This window comes from Ambystoma mexicanum, chromosome 9 (genome assembly GCF_040938575.1).
Source record: "Ambystoma mexicanum isolate Mex_15411 chromosome 9, UKY_AmexF1_1, whole genome shotgun sequence".
NCBI classification, from domain to species: Eukaryota; Metazoa; Chordata; class Amphibia; order Caudata; family Ambystomatidae; genus Ambystoma; species Ambystoma mexicanum.
Window position 1 is genome coordinate 569,352,814 of NC_090931.1, and position 24,143 is coordinate 569,376,956.

Below are 24,143 nucleotides of genomic sequence, written 5' to 3' on the forward strand. Positions count from 1 at the left end.
ATCTTTATCCAAACCCCTTTATTGTCTAATGTTGAAAACATTACAACTTTGTGTCCGCCTCTCATTTCTGACCCCTCACACATCCCTAACAGGATTTGCCAGCAGCCTGTTAGACTTGGTTGCTTTTTCACAAAAATCTTTGCCACAGTTGTAAAAGAGTCATCTCATCCCTCTTCTGTGTTAATAGCTGGAGCTGTCACATGTAAGGATGGCACGGTATCAAGAATAGACACACACAAGTGATCACAGTTCAAGGGTGTGTGTTAAACTGTATGTGCAGGTTGGAAAATTGCCTAATCTAAACCTAAATCTAAGATGGGAGCAAGCTACGACTATCAAATAATAATAAGGCAGTCCTAGTGGCGTCTTGTCAAATAAAAGGGCCTATACTAAGAAAAACATATTGCCAATCATTACAACTAAATACAAAAAAGATTGTGGGATAGGATTCCCAAGAAGGAAAGAGGTGTTCACAAATGATAAGCCAGGATGTGGTAGACAGGAGTCTCCCTTCCCCACGTTTTGAGCACACACAGCACATGCTCAAGCTTCCCCGGCATGAGACGACCGTTCTGCTTCTCAGATATCAAGGACCTTCGGTGTCTCTTTTCTATGAAAAGTCTCTGGCCTCTGAGGACCTGAAGTGATCCAAAATAATAAATAGAAGTTCCTTTCCTGCTTGTACGTTGGATGATGCCTTCTTACCCCTCGATCCCCCTCTTACGGGCTCAGATCCACAAACAGTTTCTTTCCACAAAAATCATAACCAAAAGTTATTTTCTAATTGCACTTGGATAATGATTCTTCACCCCTGGGTTCCCCTCTTCCGGGCTCAGACCCCTCTCGAATATCAGCCTCCCTCCGTCGGGTTAACTCTGGCTTGTATTCAAAAGATCTCTTTCGTTGCATTCATAGCTCGGTGGGGTGATGATTTTTCACGCTTGGATCCCCCTCTTCCGGGCTCAGACCCACTATGGCTTTCCTCAAATCAACTTCACTTATGGCATTCACAAATTTCAATTTCTTTTAAAAAAAAAGTCAACTGTGTACATCCCTCTGTCTGGTTCACCTTTGTCAACACACTGTTCATCGGGACTTTGGACTTCGCCCCTTTCTATCAACCTCAGTCGGGTTCACTCTTGCCAACTTTTGCCAATCACACAATTTCTTCTACTTTCTTGCGATGCGGGATTCACTTTCCTTAGCTTTACAATCTTCTTCCGGTAAAATACTTTTGACTGTACAGCGGATTTTGCTAGACCCCTGTATGACCACTTTGTCCCCCTTTTTGCCCCGTCCCAAGTCCTTCCGGTAACGATAGCTTCAACAATAGGGTAATTGCCCAGAGTTTCTCGAGTGAGCACCCACGTGGTGCCTGACTCTTCTGTAGCTGGTGTTCCCCTATCGCATTAACAGTTCTTTGTACTTTCTTCAATTAGCTGTTTGCTACTTTTGTTCAACATAGTTCAGTTTCTTACTGGCTCTCCCCTCGACTCATCAAGTCTCCTCGACAAGCCAAGCGGTTGTGATGAACCGCTTGGCTTTTCTTGTCTCTGGAGTCAAGGAATTTAGGAAGGTTAGATGGTATCACTGACACTCTCGTTAAATCTCAGAGTCATCACGGAGGACCTAGCACACTTAAAGGAAAAAGGCTACCAGGTGAAATACAGAAGTAATCCTTGGTTTAATGCTAACCTCACTGAGCTTAAGGCTAAAAAAAATGAAATACTTCTATGCATGGCGAAAGTGCCGAGATTCATCCAGCCTGGATACATATAAAAAAGCAACAACAACCTATAATTAAAATACTAAAGCAACAGGAACAGCCAAAGGGCCCCAATAAAGACGCTATATTAAAAACGAGATATGGTGTACAAATATTCAGACAACTATGTTTAGCAAACTGGAAAAGATCAAAGAGAATATTGAAGGGAATAAAATCTTTTAATAAAAACAGATCTTGAAGCAAATCTCTATGCTATCCCAGCAAAGGCCAAGGAGCATCAGTCTTAACTTCTCGCCCGTTTCTGAAACAGAACTATCCAAGATCATCGCACAGCTTAAAACTACTAGTTGTTTCCATGATCATCAAGGAGTGCTCACCAATACTTATTTCAGCTCTTACGAAATTTGTTAATACCTCTTTTGCTCAGAACTGTGTCCAAAAAGACCTAAAAAATACCTGGATCACTCCACTGTTAAAGAAACCTAATATCTGTCCTCTGACCCACACTAACTACAGACCCATCAGCAGTACCCCATTCCCCATTTCTTTTGAAAATATTGGATAGGGGTGCTTATCAGATATCACACCACTTAAATAGCTCACAGATTCTGCCTGAATATCAATCCGGATTTCGGCAGAATCATGGGACAGAGACGGCTCTTTTAGCACTAAAATCCCAGCTGCTTCAATCCTTGGATGACGGTCAAATTTCCCTGCTTATGATTTTGGACCTCTTGGCAGCCTTTGACCTGGTGGATCATTCCATCCTGACCATCATGTTAAGGGATATTGCCCACTTCTCAGATAAGGCCAATCAATGGGTCACTTTGTTCCCGAGCAGTAGACAGGTGAGAGTTGCTTGTGGGGTAGCAGAGGCATAACCAGTGCCTCTGCTGTATGAGGTTATTCAGGGAGCTTGTGTAGCACCATGTCTATACAACATTTTCATGGTGCCATTTTTCCATATGTTGGAACAAGAGGGGATCCCATTTGCCAGCTACGCAGACGATACACAATGTGTTATCCCTATCTCAGGGTCACATGGTATTGATGAAAAAAACAACAATAAAGCTTATAACGTGATCCATACTTGGATGGTGCCGAGTGGACTAGCGCTGAACAGCAAGAAAACCGAGCTCATGATCGTTGGCACTGACAATAAACTTAAAAAATTAGGTCTGATGTTCAAGAAAATTAACATCGACAATTGTAACATTGAGGTGAAGAGTAACGTGAAGACACTAGGTATCATTTTGGACAAGAATCTGAATATGAAAGCTCAAGTGAACAGCCTAGTTTCTACCTCATCTCAAGTTACTACTACATATTCGCCCATTGATGTCAGAAAAAAAGACAAACCTTAGCCAGAGCCATCATTGGATCCAAAATTGACCATTGTTGCAGCCTGCTAGTCTGCATTACGCAAGCAGATTTTCACTGCCTCCAGGTCATTCAGAATGGCGCAGTGAGGGTTGTGAAAGGCTTGAGTTGTAGGTATTATGTGCCTGAAGCAAGACGGAGCATGCATTGCCTACCTGTTCAAGCAAGAGTACATTTCAGGATGTTACTTATCACACATAAATGTGTTACGGGTCACATGCCAACTTACCTAGTAGAAGCCATTATAAAAAAAACATAGCACCAGATCTCTATGAACCAATAATACCAACCTTTTAAAAACCACCTGCTGCAAAACTAATAAAGTCCGCAATGGAGATTTTAACATAGCAGCTCCATTAGCTTGGAATGTCCTGCCCCCCCAATCTCAGGATTATTGAGTCCACAGTCATGTTTAAGAAGTAACTGAAGACACTTCTATTCTACTAGTCCACTCAAAGCCACATCCATCTTGCAGCATAATCTCTGAATCCCCTCTATGCGTCTTGTCTTGTTCTGTTCTACGTTTTTGCGCCCTCAAGCCTTTGGGTACCTGGAGCGCAGTAGAAATGATTAAACATAACCATAAACAAACAAGAACGATACCACAGTGGTAAGCGTCTCTCCCCGGCTTGGTTATCAGCGGAGGAGAGCCCTGTGTACTGTTGACATCTACTCCAACACACCCTGCCTATGTTTGCGGTCTTACGATTCCTTCTCTGGAGGTTTCACAGGTCTGGGTTGGAAAGGGCAAGGTCATTCTCTCCTTGTCACCCTTTCGGTTCTCAACGTCTTTCTCCTCCTCTAAAACTGCCGTACTTGGATATCTGAGTCGTTGGGCGGTCTGATCATCTTGTGCTTGCGTGCTCGACCTTTTATCCCTGTGGGGAAGGGAAAGGGCCGTTAGGTAGGTAGGTAGGTGGGTGTGTGGGGGTGTGGGTGTTTTTTTTCTGGTCGATTGCCCGACTCTGCCTGATCCTTATATTGGGACATAGCAGGTAAACGGCTCTGGTGTTAGTCTGTTGTCTTTCGTACTGTGCTGAAGTGTTTGGGTCGGAAAATGGTGGGGTAGATATTCTGAGTATCCTACATATATAGCAGAATTGGGAAAAGGTGTTATAAGAAGGGGGATACAGCGTCTCACCAGTCGGTGTCCCACTTCCACTCCCAAAGGACCCCCCATCCGGGTGATCCTCCCTCACTGGTCCACCTTCAGGAACTGGATGCAATAGCGATGGCTGTGTCCTGAACACCAGGATGACAGATCTGTGGGGACTAGTCAGGGAAACACCTTCAGGTTTCTCACACACAAGACTGCTTAAACTATTTTCAGAAGCGAAAGAGCCATCAGCTAATATTTCTATTCACAATCCCAGAGTTCTAATTTGAGATGTGACTCCTGCCTGATAAAAGACTGTTGTGAACCACAGTCATTGGAATAAAGGAACCCCCCATCAATGCCTTGAACAAGTCCCATTTCGGTTAAAACTCTATATAGTCCCCAATTCTTTGCCTAATATTGGATCATTTAGGCGATGTACATTAAATGACCATTCCCTTACAGGGCTCTGTGTTAAGACAATTGAAACAGTGGAATCATATGTAATGTTTATTTCCACAATTCCAGCATTGCGAAAGCTTGAACAAAGAGAGTGGCTTATAAAGGCATGGTCTATTCTAGAGTATGAGCGATGGATAGAAGAGAATTAAGTATAATCCCTCTCCATTCCGTGAGATTTTCTCCAGGTATTTTGCAGACCCCTCTCCATAAGCATATTTAACTTCTTGGAGGCAGCCAAAGCATGGTGTGTCTGTAAAGTGGTTCGATCCAGCTCAGGATTCCAAATCAGTGTAAAATCACCAATAAATACGTCAATGGTGTACAAGCTTCCTGCAAGAGGGGCAGGTAGGAAGGGTGATGAGGAATCCGTGGGAGCAGCATACATCCGAAAGAATTACAGAGAGGCAAGTAAATTGTTCTTCTAATGAATTCCTTCCACCCACGGATTCCTCACGTATGACAGATTCCCAAAGCAGTATGTAAGCCTGGAGGGGGGAGTAAGCAAGAACACCACCTAAACCAGAAAACTCTAGAGGACTGCCCTACCAAACCGGGCATCCTGACCCGCAAGGGAATCCAAGCAGTCACGGTTAGCAAACATGCGCAAAGACGCCCATGTTGCTGCCTGGCAAATATCCAGGACCAGCACTAAATTCTGTAGGGCAGAGATGGCCGCCATTCCAATGAGCCCAGAGACCCTAAGGCACATTGTTCCCAGCTAGATTGTAGCATTCTCAAATGCAGAGAATGATCCACCTGGACAAGGTCCGTTTGGTCACAGCCCTGCCAGCCAGCACAAGCGTAACCAATGAAAAGATGGTCATCCGTCCGAGCCTCTCTAGTACAAGAGATGTCAAATTTAAGGGTCCGTACTAGGTCCTGTCGATGGAATCGTTCCTTTGCCTTGGAAGGATGAGGCTGAGGAAAAAACACAGGAAGATGGATCTTCTGAGAGAAATGTAAATCTGAGATCACCTTTGGCAAAAAGGAGATCTAAATGTCACTGTCTCTTTAGAAAAAAACAAATCGGGAGGTAAAACAGACAATGCCTGGAGCTCACTCATCTGTCTCGTGGAAGGGATGGCAACCAGGAAAATCACCTTAAGGTTGAGCAATCTGATAGAACATGAATAAAGGGACTCGAATGGAGTGCCCATGAGACATGTCAAAACTAAATTCAAATCCCTCACCGGAACCACAAACTGGTGTGGAGGAAACTGGTTACACAACCCCCAGAGGAACTGCATACCAGTGGGGATTGTGAAAAATTAGCCCTTTTCCAGGTCCTCTTCAACACCAAAATAGCAGCGAGGTAACCCTTTATAGGGCCAATCTGTAAGCCCACCTGGGCCAAAGATAGCAGACAATCCAACACAGCGGACAGGATAAAGGAAGTCGCGGCAGGGCAAGGGCGCAGTGTTTCCTGGCCTCCCTGGATCCTCTGGTGCTGCTCCTGTCCTTTGGCCACGCCTACCACGGATATAACTCTCTTATCGCAGTGGTGAAGCCCACGGCGGGGCAAGGGCGCAGTGTTTGGTGCCGCAGGTGTTCGGTGCCTGCGGTGGGAGGCTTGTCTGGTCCGGTCCAGGTCGTGGATAAGAAGATAAAAGGCCACGTAAGTGCCCGCACGAGGCCCGCTCAAGGGACGCAACCTGCAACTATAACTGCAACTTTAACTGCTGCCAAGGATGAATAGTGAACGTTGGCGTGGTCAGCCCACCATGACACTCAAAGTCTTTAAGGTCCCTAAAGACCCATGCTGTACCAAGGAAAGCTCTCCCTGTTTTGCCCCTCCCCCAGCCTCTTTTCTGCCCCGAGTCTGCTACCCATGACAACAGTCTCAAACCGGAACGCAAGGTCCTGGTTGTTAAGAGGCAGCGACAGCAGTGTCATCCAGTTAAACCCCCTACCCTGGTCCTTCGGAACACTGATTAAGTCAAGCTCCCTGCCCCTCCTCCCCATGCGATACCCAGTGCCTGAAATGGGATCCCCGTATCCGGTCATCTCTGTCTCGACCCAGAGGGGGAAGCTGCCAGGACTGTAGCATCGGATAGCAGCTGCCCATCTTTAAACCCTACTCCTGTAATACCCAGCATGGTCTTCATCCCAGCCCTTTGCTCTAACAGTGGCTCCTGTACAGAGGTGACCCCGTCCAGCTTCACCCCTGACTGCTCACTCAACGAGGGCAGTCTGCATATCGATGTCCCTCCGCTGAATCTTCCCTCTGGCTCTAGTAGTCTCTGGCGCAAGCATTTGTCACCGACAAGCCCTTTGGGCAGCTCGTATTTTCATCTATCCTTACTCAGGGCTCCGAAGCAACAATGTGATGACCCCATTTCCGCTGCAGGACTAGCCATTGGCTCCTCAATTGGGGGTGATCATACACCCAGGGGGTGCAAATGTGAATGTATCCGAGTGTTGGGTGAGTTGGCAGTTATTAAAAATCTGCTCTCAGTCCTAATAGGAACTCAGGGGAAAGAGCAGCGGGAGGGGGAGCCCTGCAATATCCCAACTGCTCGCAAAGGGCCCATTGTCTCACCCCTCGTTCACCCCCGGCACACCTCCCGGAACAGGCCCCCGTGACATCCACGTCCACAGAACCTTGTCCTAGCAAGGTGCTTGGGAATCTACAAGCAGTCAAGGAAAGAAAACTCAGTACATGTGTCGAGTCTAGAGTGTCCAATGGGGTGCCCACATCTAAGGAAAAACCTACATCTCTGGAGGATACTGTACCAAGCAAAACGGGCTCAAAATGCCCTATTCCTGGGGAGAAGAGAGCCTATGGCTCGCAGTGTAGAGAGAGGATACCTTCACCCCATGCCCAAGGTCAGACCGGACAAGCTACCGTGTCCCTGCATGGCGTACCCAGGCTGACAAGGGATATGAAGGAATCAAGGGCCGCCCTCCTAAATAAAAGCCTACCTTGGCTACGGTCCGTAAGAGGATGCTCTTTTGTGTCCAGGGAAACCTTGGCAGGGTGTCGCAGAGTGTCAAGATTGGGCAATCAGCTAGGTGACATTGTGGAACTGGCATTTTGGGACTGGAGAGTGGCAAAGGTGGTCCTAGGAAAATGCTGGGGGGGGGCCAGTTGGTCGCCCAGGAGTAGCATTTTAATTAGCACATATTTCCTCATAGACTCTGAGTGCCCCATGAAGACAACTATGAGGCCCTCTCCCCTGTCTGGTGCTAACCTTATCCCTTTGGGACGTACTTGGTCAGGCCCCTTGGGGGACAGACCCTTGAGTGGGGGACATCCTGAAGATAATGGGGCCTTCAGGTTCACTTATTTTCTTCCTCAATGACGCTTGATGGGGTGCATTTTGTTATTATATTTTGGATTATTGATTGTAATTGTTTTTGTATGATGTTTATTTGTGTTTGATGGCTTTTTTGAATCCAAATAAACTTGTTGACTGACTGATAAAGGATCAAGGTCCCTCTCACGGCACTAAAGCGAAAACATATGCCACCTGCAGGCATAAATGGATTTTGCAGTGGGCCTCAGAGATGAAAGGAGCAAATTGAGGACATTGTCCGACAAGTCCCACTCCTTGTATCTCCGCCTCTCAGTAGCCAAGCATGAAGGTTAAGGCTGCTGAGGTTTGGCTATTTGGCTGGATTGGAAGAGCAAGTCTACCCTCATCGGGATGCGCCAGGGAGGATGTGCAGCAACTCCGGATACCACGTTCTCTGCCCCAATCTGGGGCAATCAGGATCATCATGATTCCAAACGAGCACAACCTCCTGAGAACCAGCAAAATGGCAGGAATCAGCAGGAAGGCATAAAGGAGGTGAAAAGATCACTTGACCATCATTGCGTCCCTATAGTTCCCCAACGAGGAAATTCCTTGGAGCAGAACAACTTGTATTTCCTGTTGACACTGGAAGCAAAGATGGCCACTTAAGGAGTTCACCAACAGGAGAAAATCTCCTAAACTTCCTGACAAAGCTCCCACTCGTGGGAGGCCGTAGCCTGTCTGCTCAAGGCATCCGCTGTCGCATTCTCTCGTCCGGCCAGATGAGCCGCCATGAGAGAAACCCTGTTTTCCAGAGCCCAATACCACAGTCACATTTCTTCCCTGCACAGAGGCAAGGATCCCACCCCACTTTGTTGAGGTAGTGCATGGCCACTGTGTCGTGCGCTAGGATCAGCACAGGCTTCCATTTCACAGAGAGGAGGAAAGTGACCAGGGCCATCCTGATCATCCTCAACTCCAGTAAGTTGTGTTCCCGAGAATCCTCGGAAGACCACAGTCCGCTCACCATGAGGTCTGACAGGTGAATGCCCCAGCCAGTCAGAGATGCGTCCACGACCCCTTTCACCTGGGGCCAAGCTTGGCAAAACAACCAGCCTCTCAGCAAGTTTTCTCGAACAGCCTGCCATGCAAGATCCTGAGCCACTCTGTTTGAGACCTGCAGAAGGTCTGACATGTGGCCGTGGAACTGCGACCATTGGCAAAGACCAAACCACTGGAGCGATCCAATGTGAAGCCTCGCCTCCGGTACCAGAGGCCATGAGGCCCAGATGGAACAGCAAAGCTGAGGCCTGGACCTGTTCCTGTGATTGCAGGACTGACCATCCGAAAGATGTTCGCCACTCAATCCTCGTGAGAGAAGGCCCTGCCCAGGCGAGTGTCCAATATTGCCCCAATGAATTGGAGGGACTGGGATGGTGGAACCAGAGACTATTTGAAGTTCAGGGGAAATCCCATGCTTTGCAAAACAGTGCATGTATGGAGTAGGTGCTCCGAAACCAAACCAGCGAGCTCAGACAAGCCTGTCGTCCAGTTAGGAAAAGACATGAATTGCGCCCAGATCGAGGGCTTGCAGAATCAGGGCTAGAGTGGCCATATTGAACTTGTCCCTGCATAAGAACAAGTTCAGCAGCCACAGATCCAGAATTGGACGCAAGCCTCTGTCCTTCTTTGTTACTAGAAAGTAAGTGGAGTGTACCACCCCACTTCCTCGTTCTGACCTTCTATCATGCTTTTCATCAGACGCGTATGGACTTCCTCCAGGAGAATGGGGTACGGAGACAAGGGGGTAGCCAGAGGGTCATTTATTTATTGGGCATTTGTTAGGCGCCTGTACAACAAAATAGTGTTTTAAGGCGCCACAATGCAAAATGGGGAAGAGAACAGGGGAGGAAAAAATATAATGGCAAAAGGCAGAACATATAATTGCGCTCCTACTAGGCCTTGTGGCATTCAGACATGCAGGTGATGTGAAGGGAAGTGCAGTGGGAACGGGGGGCGGAAGGAGCAATGTATGGGCATATGCTGGTGAGAGACTGGGAGGGAAGTGCCAAGGGAGGGACTGCTGGTTAAGTGCTAAGGGGCCGGAATCCCATGGGTGGGATGCACAGCCGTCCAGCAAGGGCCCACAATGGCAGTGCTGGGTGGGGGGGGGGGGGGATGTTGATGTTCACTGGGCAAGGGCCAGGTACCTGTGAGATTCATGCAGGTCCAGGCTGCCAGTCTCAGCGGCAGTGGGGTGATTAGCAGGGGAGGGAAAGAAGTAGAGAGAAGCAGAGTTTTTCAAAGTTTCTGGAATTTAATGAGGTCCGGATCAAGTCTTAGTGGGGCAGGGAGGCTTCACCAAAGGAAGGCACCAGCCGAAAAGAGAGACCTGCCCCCGACTCTCTGCTTGGAGAAGCATTTGACAATCAGATAGTTGGAGTTAGAGGGCGAAGGGCTCTAGCAGGGAGGTATTTAGGGAGAGAAAGTTGAAGATAGCGTGGTCCCAGGCCACAGAAAGCCTTGTGGATGCAGAGGGTCTTGACTTTATAAGACTTGGAGCCCTATTCTGGATTAGCTGAAGGGCGCATAGGGAGGAGTGGGGGAGATTGAGGAAGAGGCTTTTGCAGTAGTCCAACCTAGAGAGGACCAGACCTCTGGAAACATTGAGCTTCTGGGGAAAGGTAAGGAAAGGGAGAGTGCCTCCAAGGAGGTGAAGTTGCAAATGGGTCTTCTTGGCAAGGTCCAAGGTGTGAGAGGTGAAGGAGAGGGAGGAGCCATAGATGACCCAACGTTTTTGGCCTCAAGCCGAGATGAAGGTAGGCTGCCCAAGGAGGTCGGCCAGAGGGTGCGAGGGAAAAACAGCCCAGGTGTTCCAATAAGAACGATCTCTGTCTTACTGCCATTAAGACAGAGGTTGTTAGCTGCTCACCATGCCTGGATAGTGGTCAGACAATTGGGATGAGGGTAGCGGAAGGTAGTAGAGGGAAATTTGAAGGAAAGCTGTGTGTCATCAGCGTAACACTGGAAATGAGGAGAGAAGGAGGAGATCAGGTGAGCAAGAGGGGGGAAGATAGATATTGAAGAGCCGAGCCAGGCCTACAATAGAGCCCTGGGGGAAGCCGCAGATAGACAAAGAAGTGAAGGAGGAGTAAGGGCCCAGCTGCAACAGGAGAGGGGGGGAGGAGCAGTTAGTGAGGAAAGAAGTCAGCCAGTCCAGTGCCTGATTTGTGATGCCAAGGGTATCACAGACTTGTTTTATGAGGATAGAATGGTAGACCGTGTCAAAGACAGAGGAGAGATCGAGGAGAATGAGAACAGCTAAAGAGAGTCAAGATTTGTGAGCAAGTCTTCACAGTGTTCAGGAGAGCAGTTTCCGTGCCTCTGGATGCCCGGAATCCAGATTGATGGTCATGGAGGCAACCAATGAGTTCAGTATGACCGATCAGTTGGAGTAGGGCCAGCTTCTCCAGGTGTTTACCCAGGAAGGGGTTGGTGAAAATGGGGTGATAGTTAGCCGGGCGGGAAAGGTCAGCAGCCTGCTTTTTAGGAGAGGGTGCACAAGGCAGTGCTTGAGGGGTAGAGGGAAAGAGCCAGTGGTGAAGGAGTGGTTACAGAAATCGGCAAGAGCTGGGGCGAGAGAGGAGAGGAGAGGAGATGAGATGTTGTCCTTAATGGTTCTAGAGGAGCAGGAGAGCACCCGTTTCGATGAGACTTCATAGAGCGGACAACTTTATAGACCTCATCAGGTGCTATGGGCAGGAGGAAGGAGAATGCAGGGGGTGGAGGGAGGGGAGCCAAGGTAGGCAGGAGGGCAGGAGTGGGAATGGAGGTGGTTGAGGGTGAGGGCAGAATGTCCTGAGTTTTAGATGAGAAATTGAAGGCCAATGCGGTGCAGAGGGCCTAGGAAGGAAGAAGAGGTGGAGACTGCAGATGGATTGGCGAGTTCCTTGTAGATTTTTAAAAAGTTCAGCCATATTGTTAGTGGCTCCAGGGATGCAGGCTTAGATGTGGGACATCTTCTTGGAGCAGATAGAAAAACGATATTGCATTTGGAGCAGGCGACAAACCAGTTTGTTAGAGGATGAGCCTGAGGTCTGCCATTTCCTTTCTGCAACTCTGCACTTAAGTTTCAGAGATGCTAGATCGGAATCAAAACAGCTGTTACACTTGAAAGCAGGTTTCAGACGGATCCTCATGACAGGGGCAAGGATGTTGAGGGAGTTGGAGATGGCGAGGTGCAGGTTAGTGAGGACAGAGAGAAAATCAGAAGAAGGGATTGGAGGGGGGATGAAAGTGGATGCAAAAGCAGCGACTTACACTCGCTTCATGGGTCGAATGACGGCAAAAGGAGGCTGGCAGTGCGGGGGGAGGTTCAGACAGAGGGTCGAGGGACCCCAGGCGGGAGGACAGGATAGAGTGGTCAGACCAGGAAAGGGGGGTTGTGACTGAGTTAGAGAGAGGGATGTCTCCATAGATGAAGTCATCGAGAGTGTGTCCGGCTGAGTGGGTCGGACCAGAAGGTAGAATAGTGAGAGAGAGGGAGTCACAGAGGTCACAGAACAGTAAGGAGGCTCATTCAGGAGAGTCGAGGTGGATGTTGAAGTCACAGAGGAGGAGGAGTTTGGAAGAAGAGGTCAAAAGGGAGGAGATGTGGTCGGCCTATTCAGAGAGGAAGAGAGAGGTAGGGCCTGGGGGCCTGTAGATGGTAGCAAGGGTGAGTGAGAGAGTAGGAGAGACCCCACGCCTACAGGCGAAGCATTCAAAAGAGGGGTACGATTGAGTGGGCATGATAGAACCAGGGACCCACTCAGGGAAAATCAGGGCCACTACACCTCCAGACTGGTTGGGCCTGGGTTTGGAGAGGATTTTGTAGCCCTCAAGAAGGAGAGTGTCAAGAGCAGTGGCAGAGCTGGCATTGAATCACGTCTCGTTAAGGGCGAGGATGTCGAGATCAAAGTTTTCAAGAAGGAGACAGATATCAGAGGAGTGTTTGGCAGGAGAACGAGCCCCCCTCCAGGGTAGTCGGCCATGCCTCTGCTTCCCCTCAATCCACTGCAAGGGTGCAGAAGCAGGACGTTGACACAAAGGTGGCATATTTGGGGCTAAAGACTTATTAGTAAAAGTAAAGTTAGAGAAAACCTACCATTCACTATTTCTAAGAGGGGTTTCCCTGCCCCAACTAAAGATCTAAGGAGACTGTCAGGATGTCTCTTAAAGTTAAAAAAGTCTCTACCGTCCTCTGTCAACAAAACCCTACTTCTGATCCTTACACTATAAACTGATAAAAAAACAGCACTATGCTGACCACAGGAGAATGCCTCCCTTCCCCTGGGTTATATTCAAAGTTCCATGCAATGTCTACTTAGGTGGGCCAGAAGAATAACTCCCTTCCCCAGGTCACAAAGTTCCAAAAATATACACATTGTTCCCTTGTTGGGCCAGAGGAATGCGTCCCTTCTCCTAGCATTCGGTTGCAATTTTTCCCGGTTGAATGGCTCCATTTCCCAGGCTTGTTGGACCTTCTTCCCAGTCCACGTTACCAGGAGAATGACTCTTCTCCTGGTAGTTATGACACAATCTCTTATGACTAGGGGGGAATGACTCCTTTCCCCTGGTCCTCTCCTCATCTGCGAGGGTCCGTGACCCTGTTTTCTCTCTTCTTCTTTGGTTTGGTCTAGTTGTTCCATTTCCTGTCAAATACTGCCATGAGGATGATGACGCTTATCACTCTCTTGGTTTGGGTCCTCCCCCCTTGTTTCTCTTCTTCTTTGGTTTGGTCCACTTGGTTTACTTCCCTGCTAAATACTTCAACAAGGAAGGTAACTTGCATCACTCTTAGGTTGGGTCCTCAACCCTGATTTCTCTTCATCTTTGGTTTGACCGGGTTGGTTCATTTCCCTACCAATAACTGTCATGTGGAAGATGATTCCTATCACTCTCTTGGGTGGGGTCCTCGACCCCGGTTTCTCTCCCCCACTCTCTTTATGTCCTCTTGGCTGCCTCGCTTGCTAAGTACTGGCATGAGGAAGATAGTCCTGCTCGTAATCTTGGTATCGGGTTTGCGCCTCCCACACCTTTCGGCCCCTACTGTCCTCGCGACTCTCCCGTTACCTTTTCTGTACCCAGGATGCATGGCCAGTTCTTCCTGGGGTCCTTCTCCTGTTCGGAGGGTTGTATAGGCTTATCTGTGTCTTGGTTCCTTTTCCTTGTGGATCTCTTGCCCAGTCCTTGGAGTGACAGTTTGGACGCTGATTCTTGCGTCCTTGTCCCCGTCTGCCAGCCTCTGTCTCCTTCGTGCTTCCTGGGCTTCCCAGTCTCTAGTCTTGGTTGGCTGTCTCTCTCCGGCAGGCTGTCCTTGCTCAGTGTTTATGGCGTATATGGAATAACACCTCTGCAGAAGTCGATACTGCTGCAGTTCCTTCTTGGTATTGCTCTTCACCGTTCCTGTGTTCCACCTTGTCCCAGTACTTGGATTATCTAGGTTCCCGTCATTCTTCGCCTCAGTCTGCTTCTTCCTGGTGGTGTCAACAGAAAAGGTAGAATTACCTAATCAGCCTGATTTAGGTATCTTATTAACATCATGACCAACAGACTTCGAAGAACTGTTATCACAGTGGCACATATTAGCATGCTAAAGGAACTCTTTATAGATTTTGGGGACTCCACAGTAAAACAATGGTAAGGCACAGTCATGGAGTGATAATTGTTACCCCTAGAACAACCAGGTGTTATTATCGGATTGTGGGGTTGAGGGTTAGCGATGCGATGCCTCAGAGCCAGGTTCTTAACCCCAACTTCATGTGGTGTGCTTGTCAACTTGAGGGCTTGAGAGTTGAAGGGGTTGCATCTCAGACTCGCATCCTTATACCCAAGAGGGGAGTTCATCGCCATGTGGTCCTCCTGCATGTTACCAGCCCATGGGGGACAAATGGGGTAGCGGTCTCACCTCCCACGCCCAATGGGAAAGGGCTCCCCTCTGGGGAGAATTAGAGAGAATAGGTGAATCGTCACACCATATTCCCCTTTCCTTTCCCGCCTCCCTCCTCCACCTGCAATATTCTATTCTGCACATGGAATCAGAACACAAGCAAAATAGGTAAACAGGCACTCTCATTCAAATAGTGTCTTTGGACTTGGCAGTTGCTTTCCTCCATGGTGAGATGTTTTTCCAAGAATTAGCTGCCTTCCACGGTGGAGGCCCTGGATCTCACAAGATCGAGTCTTTTGAATAAGTGTGCGCCATGTAGACATTTAGAATATGTCATCCCAACTAAAAGGTGGAAATTTAGTGCATCCGGCATGTCAACTTTGAATTGCAGACCAAAAGGGAAAAGCCATTTATATTTAATATGTTAGTTGTTGAGTTCTCTGGTCACTGTCCCTTTTCGCCTGCGTGAGGCCGCCAAGTCTTGATAGAGTTGCAGCTCAGATCCGTTATAGCACAGTGCGCTTGTGCTAGCATGTCCTCTTTTTGGTGGGAGGAGGACAGCTTGACAAGAATATCTTGAGGGCCAACACTCGAAGACTGACCCAAGCTCCCACACTATGGACTCGCTCTACACCAATGTTACATAAGGAAAGTGAATCCAAGAGCTCTTGGAAAATCGTTTGAAACTTGGCTGAAGAATTCATGCATCTTCATCTGTAGAGTCTCCCACATTCTTCATTCCCCCAAAAAATGAGAATTAACTGTGTTTACTATCGCCAATTTAAGGGCCATCACCACGAGGAACAGGAATCCCTTCTACTTACTCCGGGAACTGTTGGACCAAACCAAGGCAGTCAGTTTATGTAAAACGTTAGGCCGCAACCGCAAGAAAGCCTACTATGTTGTCTGCATCTACCCTAGGGATGAACGGAAAACCACATTCTGCACACATTGAGATCTAGCTAATGGTAACTTGGTGTTTTCAACAGCCCAGCAGTATCACAAGATATCAAGGAGGAGCTTCACTGCCTCACGATCTGTAAGCCAAAATGCACCATTCCTCAGTCACATATTGCTATTTGGGTTACATACTCAGCCCCAAGGGTATGAATATAGACTCAAGAAAGATTCAAGTGATCCTCAAATTGACCTGCCCCAGGAATCTGAAGGAATTACAAAAGTGACTTGATTTGCCAACTTCTACATGCTTAATCCCAGAATCTTCCTGTCAGTTATTACTTATGATACTGTTGATGAAAGGAAGGCTCTTTCCATGGGGAGGCATGAGTGAAGCCATATTTAATACCCTAAACATGGGATTTCCCTCTGCTCCAATCTTGAGAACCCTGAGCTGGCATTGCCCTTAATTGTGTAGGTGGATGCATCCAATTGTGTTGTTGGCACAGTCTTCAGAAAGAAGGACCCGGAAATCTCAGACCCATTCAGTGGTCTACCATTCTTGAATGCTGAATTCTGCAAAATTATATTAAAGCATCTTTGAGAAAGAACTGCGTGTCCACAATGCAGCCTTTCTAGTCTGGGGTTGGACTGCTGGAAAGGGCTTGGTACCCCTGACTGTCATTGCCATAACTTACGATTTCTACAAACAGTTGAGGAGGTGACCAAAGAGTCCCGGCAGATTTATTTCTTGTCGCACTTGTAGTTCCTCCCGTACTGCATCCCATCCCAGAACAAAAAACAGATGCTTTACATGTGCACGCCAGAATTCCGCAGATGTACCTGAAGGCATACCACTCCTGTCCAAGAATTGGATGGATCATCATATTGACCAGGAGTCTCTTCTGGGATTACAAATAAGAGTTGAGGACCCCTGTCATTAATGTGCAAACCAAAACATTCCTCAAAGATGTCCCTTGCTGCCAGGAGAAAGATGCACTATTTCTACATACCAAACTGTGGTTGGCCTACACTGAATAGCCAATAGATTTCCTTCAAATATGCCACCATGTGCCTGGCACTAGAGATTTCAATTGAATGCAAAAGTAAACCCAAGAATACATAGCAAGCTGTGACACCTGCGATCATTCGAAGACACCCAGAGCTCATTATATGGATCTTTTCTACCCTTTGCAATACCACAGGAACCTCGCACGGTGCAGGGGTTGAGTAGGAGTGACAAAAACATTACCTGCCAGTGTTCTAGCTTTTACCCATCCGAACATGCACCATGGACTTCATAATGCAGTCATTATACACCTGATATCATGCATTAGCACTTGCTAGGTCTAGGTTCCACTTTTATTCTTGCAGACCCAGCAAGCCAGCATTCGCCACCACTTTTCTATATATCCTAATTGGGCATTATTATTCCTAGAAGTGGGAGTGAAGGTATGTTAGAGAATAATGAACATATAATGTTTGTGATCATGAGCTGTTTCATACCCTGGGCAGAATGACTTTGAGGACTCATGAGATATTACTTTCAACAGGTAGAACAAAGACAAGGGCAGTAGACACAAATAGATAATCAGGCATAACTCGACAACAGACAGTCTTTATTCGTGGTAAGATGACTTGTACCCCTGATACAGAACACTATGTACCAAAAGAGTTGATCTAAGTCTCTGATAACTGTAGTAATTCCCTAGTCACCACACTGGTTGATGAGCAACTGTTACCCAGTATTTAAGAAATGAAGATATCAACTTGGTATATCATATCCTGATCTACACCAGGTGAATGAACAGGGACGGGTCATGAGAGACACACTATGTTATGATATTCGCATGTATGAATATATTAATTCCCCATGCTAAAAACTTTATTTACTACTCTTTATCTGAAATTATAGATTACTGTGAAGGTTCCCAAATGAAACATAGCATGAATTTTTGCTCCTGAAGAAGGGACAACAGTCCCAAAACGCATAGAGCAGATATCTTTTGAATTGTACGTGTTTTATAAAACTTTGATGACCAGCGTGTGATGAATATGTACATTTCTGAAGTCATAAATGCCTTAAAACATTTTTTTAAACCAATGTGTGATTGAATTCATTTACATAACAATTGAGACTAATACATTAAACTATTATTTTTTGCACAATACCACTTGGTGTGCAGGGGATGCAAGTGTTCCACAGACTGTGGCCACCGGTTTTGTTTACCATTACTTTGAAACACCTAAATACTCAATGACGCAAAGGGAGATGTGCCCATCTACTGGGGGCACATCCTACATTCCTATTGTGTACACAGCTTGGAGATGTGGTACTCAATGATCAGCAGCCCTGCTGCATCCATTTCAGAGCTCATTCTCTCTTGGCATACATCTCATCAGATTCCACTGTAGAACAGTAAACTCACTTGGGCAGGTTTCCAGAGAGGATTTTCCAGGCATATTCTCTCAGATACTTCTGAAAGATGGTGCTAAGAGCGATCATAGGTTCCCCAGTGCTGAGCTGCGAACACTGAACCATGCACTTCTTGTAATATACGAAAAGGTCTGCGCAGCTTGGCAGGACTGCCCCGCCTTCATCCGTACTGCATCGTGGGGGGCCTTGAGCCTTGAAATCAGCAACAAATCTATCAATGAGCTCCCCAAGATTCCTAGTGAATAAAGAAATCATATTAGAAAACAAAAAACACCAGATTGTTGCTTGAAAATGTTACATATTATCTGAAACCACATAATAGAAGAGACACTACATAATTCTTCAATTAACAAGAGTACCAATGAATTAAATAGTGCTTGTGCATGAGTGGGAATCAATGCACCCCAGCAAATTATGTTATTTAGGTTTGGAGTCATAAGGTATACATACAAAAGGTAAGCATGCTCAAAATAGACATTTTGCGGTCAGTATGTACGAAAGAGTAAATATTTCGACAAGACATTTTAAGTTTGACAACCAGATCTGGCTGAGAAATACATGAAATTAGGAAAGGGCACAGTTGTGAACACGCATGAAACAGATGTAGAGGGGGTGAAACCTCTTTTTATAAAACCAAGGCAATCTGAATAAAAGGAAAACATTGAATTGAAGCCTGTATTTCAGAGATTTCAGTTTATCTTGGTTTGCATGGGAAAAGGAAGGTGCAGTCTGTGACTGTGAAAGAACCCCCCCACCCCCTCATGTAAATATTTTAACCTGACAGTGTTTAACTGTCAAAATTGAAAGCATTTTTCATTTTAAACAAGACATGTTGACCTTTGCAACAGCTTGAGCTTTTACTGGCTATCCTGTGACATGGAGGGGCTATTTTGATGTATTTAAATAGACATACAAGGCGTTCCAGGCTTTGTAGGTAGTCAAACTTTTACTGTCCGTCTGCTGACATGGGGATATTTTGATGTAGATCAAAACACTTATAACCTTTCTGGGAGACTGGATATTTTTAACAATCTGGCTCAATCAGGATTACATTAGGCAGTGGTGAATATACATAGATTTGGCACTCCAATTTTCCCCATCATGTGATTAACCAGTTTTCAGTTGTATTCCCAGTCAATATTTAATTTTCCACTTCACAACTAATTTGTATACTTGAAAAAAAACGAAAGGCCAAAGACAGTAGAAGCTAGTTAAATCTCACTGTCACATGTTGCAGATTCAACTGGGTCAGAAAAGCCATGAAAATCTAATGCAGCGCTGTCACAGCAGTAATGAACAAAGGCACTGACGGTTCTCAACATTAAGGATAGGTGTAATGTGAAATTAGGTGCGAGACATACAACCCTTTGGGGGCATGGCCAAGTGTGCCAGCCACACACCTGATTTAGGAAGTTCTTGTAAGTGCAATGCATGGGTGATAAGAAGTCAAGGTTACCTTTGCTTCTAGGCGCCTACATGCAACTCCTGTTAGCTATCCAAATCTATGACGTCTTGGTAGACAAAGAAATGGAACTATACAAACTAGTTTTAAACCCACTCTTATTTTCATGATGTGTGCCTATTTGACACACACATTTGATTTATTTTTGTGGAACTTCACATTTTCTTCACATTATATAATCATTGTGTGTGCACAAAACAATGATCTCAAGCCTGCAAACTTAAAACATTGCATCTTTAATTGTGTCCCAAAGTCGTGAATTTTCATTTGCAAAAATAAAGTTACTCACTGTACTGACTATCTTACTCCTAGTCCATAGTCCACCTTCCACCATACTTGTGGGACATTACGTCCTTCGGGACAGGAACGGAGCACTTTTGTAAAGCATGTGGCGTAACCCTGCCGTGCCTCGCCTTTCAGACCTTTTCTATCGCCAGTTCTGAGACCATTTAAGCAATGATAGAGGATACTTTTTAGAGGGGCAGGGGGCAGGCGTATGGAGGAAAGGGGACTGTGGACTAGGAGTAAGATAGTCACTACGGTGAGTAACTTTGTTATACTCCTACGTTCTGTCCCCTTTCCTCCATACTTGTGGGACATTCCCAAGCATGCACCGAGTTAGCTCGGGTGGATGGAAAACCCCCTTACTGGAATAAATTCTTCAAGACGGCCTGACCAAACTGGGCATCAGCCCTGGAGCTCAGGTCCAAGCAGTAATGCTTACAAAAAGCTGATGGGGAAGCCCATGTAGCTACCTTGGCGATGGTTTCCCAAGGAACATACTTTTGGAAGGCAACAGCAGCTGCTTTGCCACATACAAGATGAGCATGGATGCCCTTCGGAGGTTGATGAAATAGGCTTCAGAAATACAGAAGGCCACCCATTGGGAGATAGTTGCCTTAGAAGCAGGATTCCCTTTCAGGTCTCCGAATGTTACACAGAGTTGTGAGGAGCCCTTGAGTTCACTCGTTCTATCAAGGTAAAACTTTAGGGCTCGCCTGACATCCAGGTTGTGTAAGACTCTCTCTGCATCTGATGCCAGATTTAGAAAAAAACAGGTAAAGAGATCAATTGATTCAAATGAAAATCGGCAACCACTTTGGGGAGAAAGAAGGATGAGTGCGGAGCACAACCTTATCCTTATGGAAGGTGAGGAACGGGTGTTCCACAGACAGAGCTTGGAGCTTGCTTACTCGCTTCGGCGATGTCACTGCGATCAAGAAGGCAACCTTCCAAGAAAAGTATTTGAGATCAGTAGTGGCCATGGGCTCAAATGGTTTATGGCATAAGGCCGTGAGGACCACATTCAAATCTCATTTGGGATGAGGATTGCGTACTGGTAAAAAGATGTAACAGACCCACAAAATGTCTTTTAATGACTGGATTAGTCAAAGAAAAAGAACAACTGTCACTGGACAGGTAGGCGGCAATAGCCGACAAGTAAGTCCTGCAAGACATGATGTGGATGCCTGGAGCGCCGAGATGAGACATGAACGAAAGAACAGTGTCAATCGTAGCGTGCCTGGGGTCGAGCTGCTTAGCTAAACACCATTGGTAAAAAGTGAGCCACTTTTTCCTATATTGAGATCTCGTAGAAGGTTTCCTGGCCGCTTGGATAATGCGCATATTGTCCTCGGACAGCTTGTACTGCGCTAACGATCTGAATTCAGAAACCAGGCGGCCAAGCTGAACGATTGTGGGGAGGGGTACCACATCTGGTGATCGCACTGGTGAAGCAGGTCCAGAATCAATGGCAATCTGTTCGGAGGAAGAATGGACAGATGCTGAAATTCTGAGAACCAGAATCTGGCTAGCCACCAAGGAACTATGAAGAGGAGAGTGCAGTTCGATGCTCCCCTGAGCTTGCGGAGTGCCCGATGAATCGGAGGCAGTGGAGAAAACGCATAAGCTTTCATGTTGTGCCACAGAATCTCGAGAGCGTCCCCCAGGGAAGAGACCCAGAGAAAGTTCCTGGATGCATACATAGCAAGTTTCCCATTTGTAAAGGTCACAAAGAGGTGCACCTCTGGTTTGCCCCAGTGACGAAAAATGGCAAACGGAACACTTGTGTTCGATACCCACCCGTAACTGGCTTCAGACTGGTGGCTGAGCGATTCTGCAGTCACATTGATGTGGCACGGGATGTGCACAGCCAGTAGCCAAACATTGTGCTGGATGGCCCATTCCCAAATCTGTATGGGTCCACAATGAGAGGTGACTTGGTGCCACTCTGCTTGTTGATGTAAAACATTGCCACCAAATTGTCAGTGCGAATACGACCTACTTTGTCCGTGATGGACGGCTGAAAAGCTTTGAGCGGCAGAAAAACAGCCAGGAGTTCCAGATAATTGTTATGAAACTGCCTGTCCTGAATCGACCAAAAGTCGAACACTCTGAGAGGACCAATGTCGTGCCCCACCCCAGTAGGGAGGAGTCCATGGTAATCATCACTTGTGGGCAGGGCTCCTGGAAGGAGGCTCCCACAGAAACATTGTCAGTCAAAGACCACCATTACAGATCCGTCATCAAGGAGGGCGTAACTGGAATTATCTTGGAATCTGGGCCCGAAGCCTGAGACCAAGAGCTCCGAAGGGCCATCTGGGTGCGTCTCATCAGACGTGCAAGAGGAGGAGCTAACACGCAAGAAGCCATGAGGCCCAGAAGTCTCTGGAAACCACCAAGCTGTCATGTACGAAGTCTGGAGGAAAAGCTGGCACGTGGCTGATAGGTCCGCAATCCTGTCTGCCATTAAGAACACCTTGGTACTGACCGTATTCCAACAGATACCCAGGAGAATCAGGTCTTGATAGACCGTCATGGAAGACTTCTGCCAGTTCACTATCAGCTCAAGGCAAAACAGGAGCTGGAGGAGAGACTGGAGATTGTTGGACGCTGTCTATGCGCAGGGGCTGGGCAGCAGTCAATCGTCCAAATATAGGTACACATGAACGGTAGCTGAAGGAAAGCTGCGATGACCGACATCTCCGTAAAGACATGTGGTGCCGAGCTGAGACCAAAAGGGAGCAGGCAGAACTGGAAGTGCTCCCCTCCCAGGGAGAACTGCAGATATTTTCGATGTGGTCTTCATATCAGGATGTGCATGTAAGCGTCCGGAAGGTCCACCACACTGAGCCAATTGCCCTTTTGAAGAGAGGACTGTATTTCACAAGGCGTGATCATCTTGAATTTCTCTTGGGGAAGAGAAAAGTTGAACTGGGAAAGGTCGAGAATAGTGCGCAGGCCAGCCTGGTTGGGTTTGGGCACTGAACAGATGGGAGTAGAAACCCTCCCCTTGCTCCCCGAGGGGGAACAGGTTCCACTGCTCTGAGGTCTAGAAGCTTCTGTACTTCGGCTCTGAGGGAGGGCAACCCGATCTGTTGAAAGGGAGGGTTGAAGGGTTGGGTCAGAGGGAGGGGAAAGCGGAAGCCCACCTGAGCGATGGACACAACCCACCGGTCATCGGTGATGGTTTGCCGCACCTCCAGATGAGACGAGATTCGTCCTCCCACTGGAGTTTCGTGCGACCGACAAAAATATAATTTGGCTGATTTGTCGGCAGGGAGACTACCTGCCCCTGGAGAGGAGACTGATGGCAGAGAGAAAAACTGGCCACCTTGCCGTTGTTGCTTTCGGCGGGTGCCGCCACCCGGAGTTTCAGTTTGGCACGCACAGCGGCCCTGAAACCCCCTGAACCCAGATAAGGATCGAGTGTGAGACCCTGACCTCTGTGTATAAGGGGCCTTAGCCGGGGCTTCGCCAGGACCGACAAAGATTTGGCGGTTTGGGTACTCGCTTTATTCTTTGCGAGTTCCTCATCCATAGAAGAATTAAACTATTTCTGGCCGTCAAAAGGAAGGTCCAGAACTTTGTCTTGCACCCCCTTCGAAAACTTCGTCGCATGGAGCCACGCCTGGTGGGAGGTGTCAATCCCCACCATAAGGCCTCGAGCTGAGGTATTTACATGGTGAGCCGCAGCTTCCAGCAGATCCTGTGCAAAGACTCTGGCATCTGAGAAACTAGCTTTAAAGTCATCTAGCCTATCCGTAGGAATACACTCCTGGAAACCGGCCAACTCTTTCCACAACCTGAGATTGGCTGCTGCCAGGATGAGCTTGGTGTTTGCTTGACGAAGTTGGAGCGCCGAATTGGAGTCCAGAATGTTTTCTTCTTTGGACAGTATTTGAGCCGCAACCGTTGAAGATGCAGAGGCCGGCTTAGACTGAAGAGTGGCCGCAGCCACCACCGTTGAGGAAGGGAGCGGACAAGACGATAACGCATTTCCCAAGATGTGTGAAGCCTGTATCGAGCATTAATTTTTTTGTTGATGTGCAGCCCGGTGTGGGGTTTATCCCAGACCTTACGGGCCTCAGCCAAAACGTCCTTCTGAAGGAACAGGTCAGTGCGCTATTTAGGTGACAGGGTAAATGCTCCCGAAAGCACCCCCTCCTGCAGAGTGGGGGCCTCAGGTACTGGAATATCAAGGAGGGCCATCATATCCAGGACCCGGTCATGGAAT

General features: G+C 47.3%; 1 protein-coding gene across 1 annotated transcript in view; it reads right to left on the reverse strand.

Moving 5' to 3' along the window:
- The window catches only part of VPS53 (VPS53 subunit of GARP complex), a 1,349,775-nt gene that overhangs the window by 395,976 nt on the left and 929,656 nt on the right, over positions 1-24,143 (reverse strand). Inside the window, exon 14 of the mRNA XM_069615168.1 lies at positions 18,158-18,400. Within this exon, the coding sequence (XP_069471269.1) occupies positions 18,158-18,400 (243 nt within the window). The remainder of the gene's footprint in view (positions 1-18,157; positions 18,401-24,143) is intronic.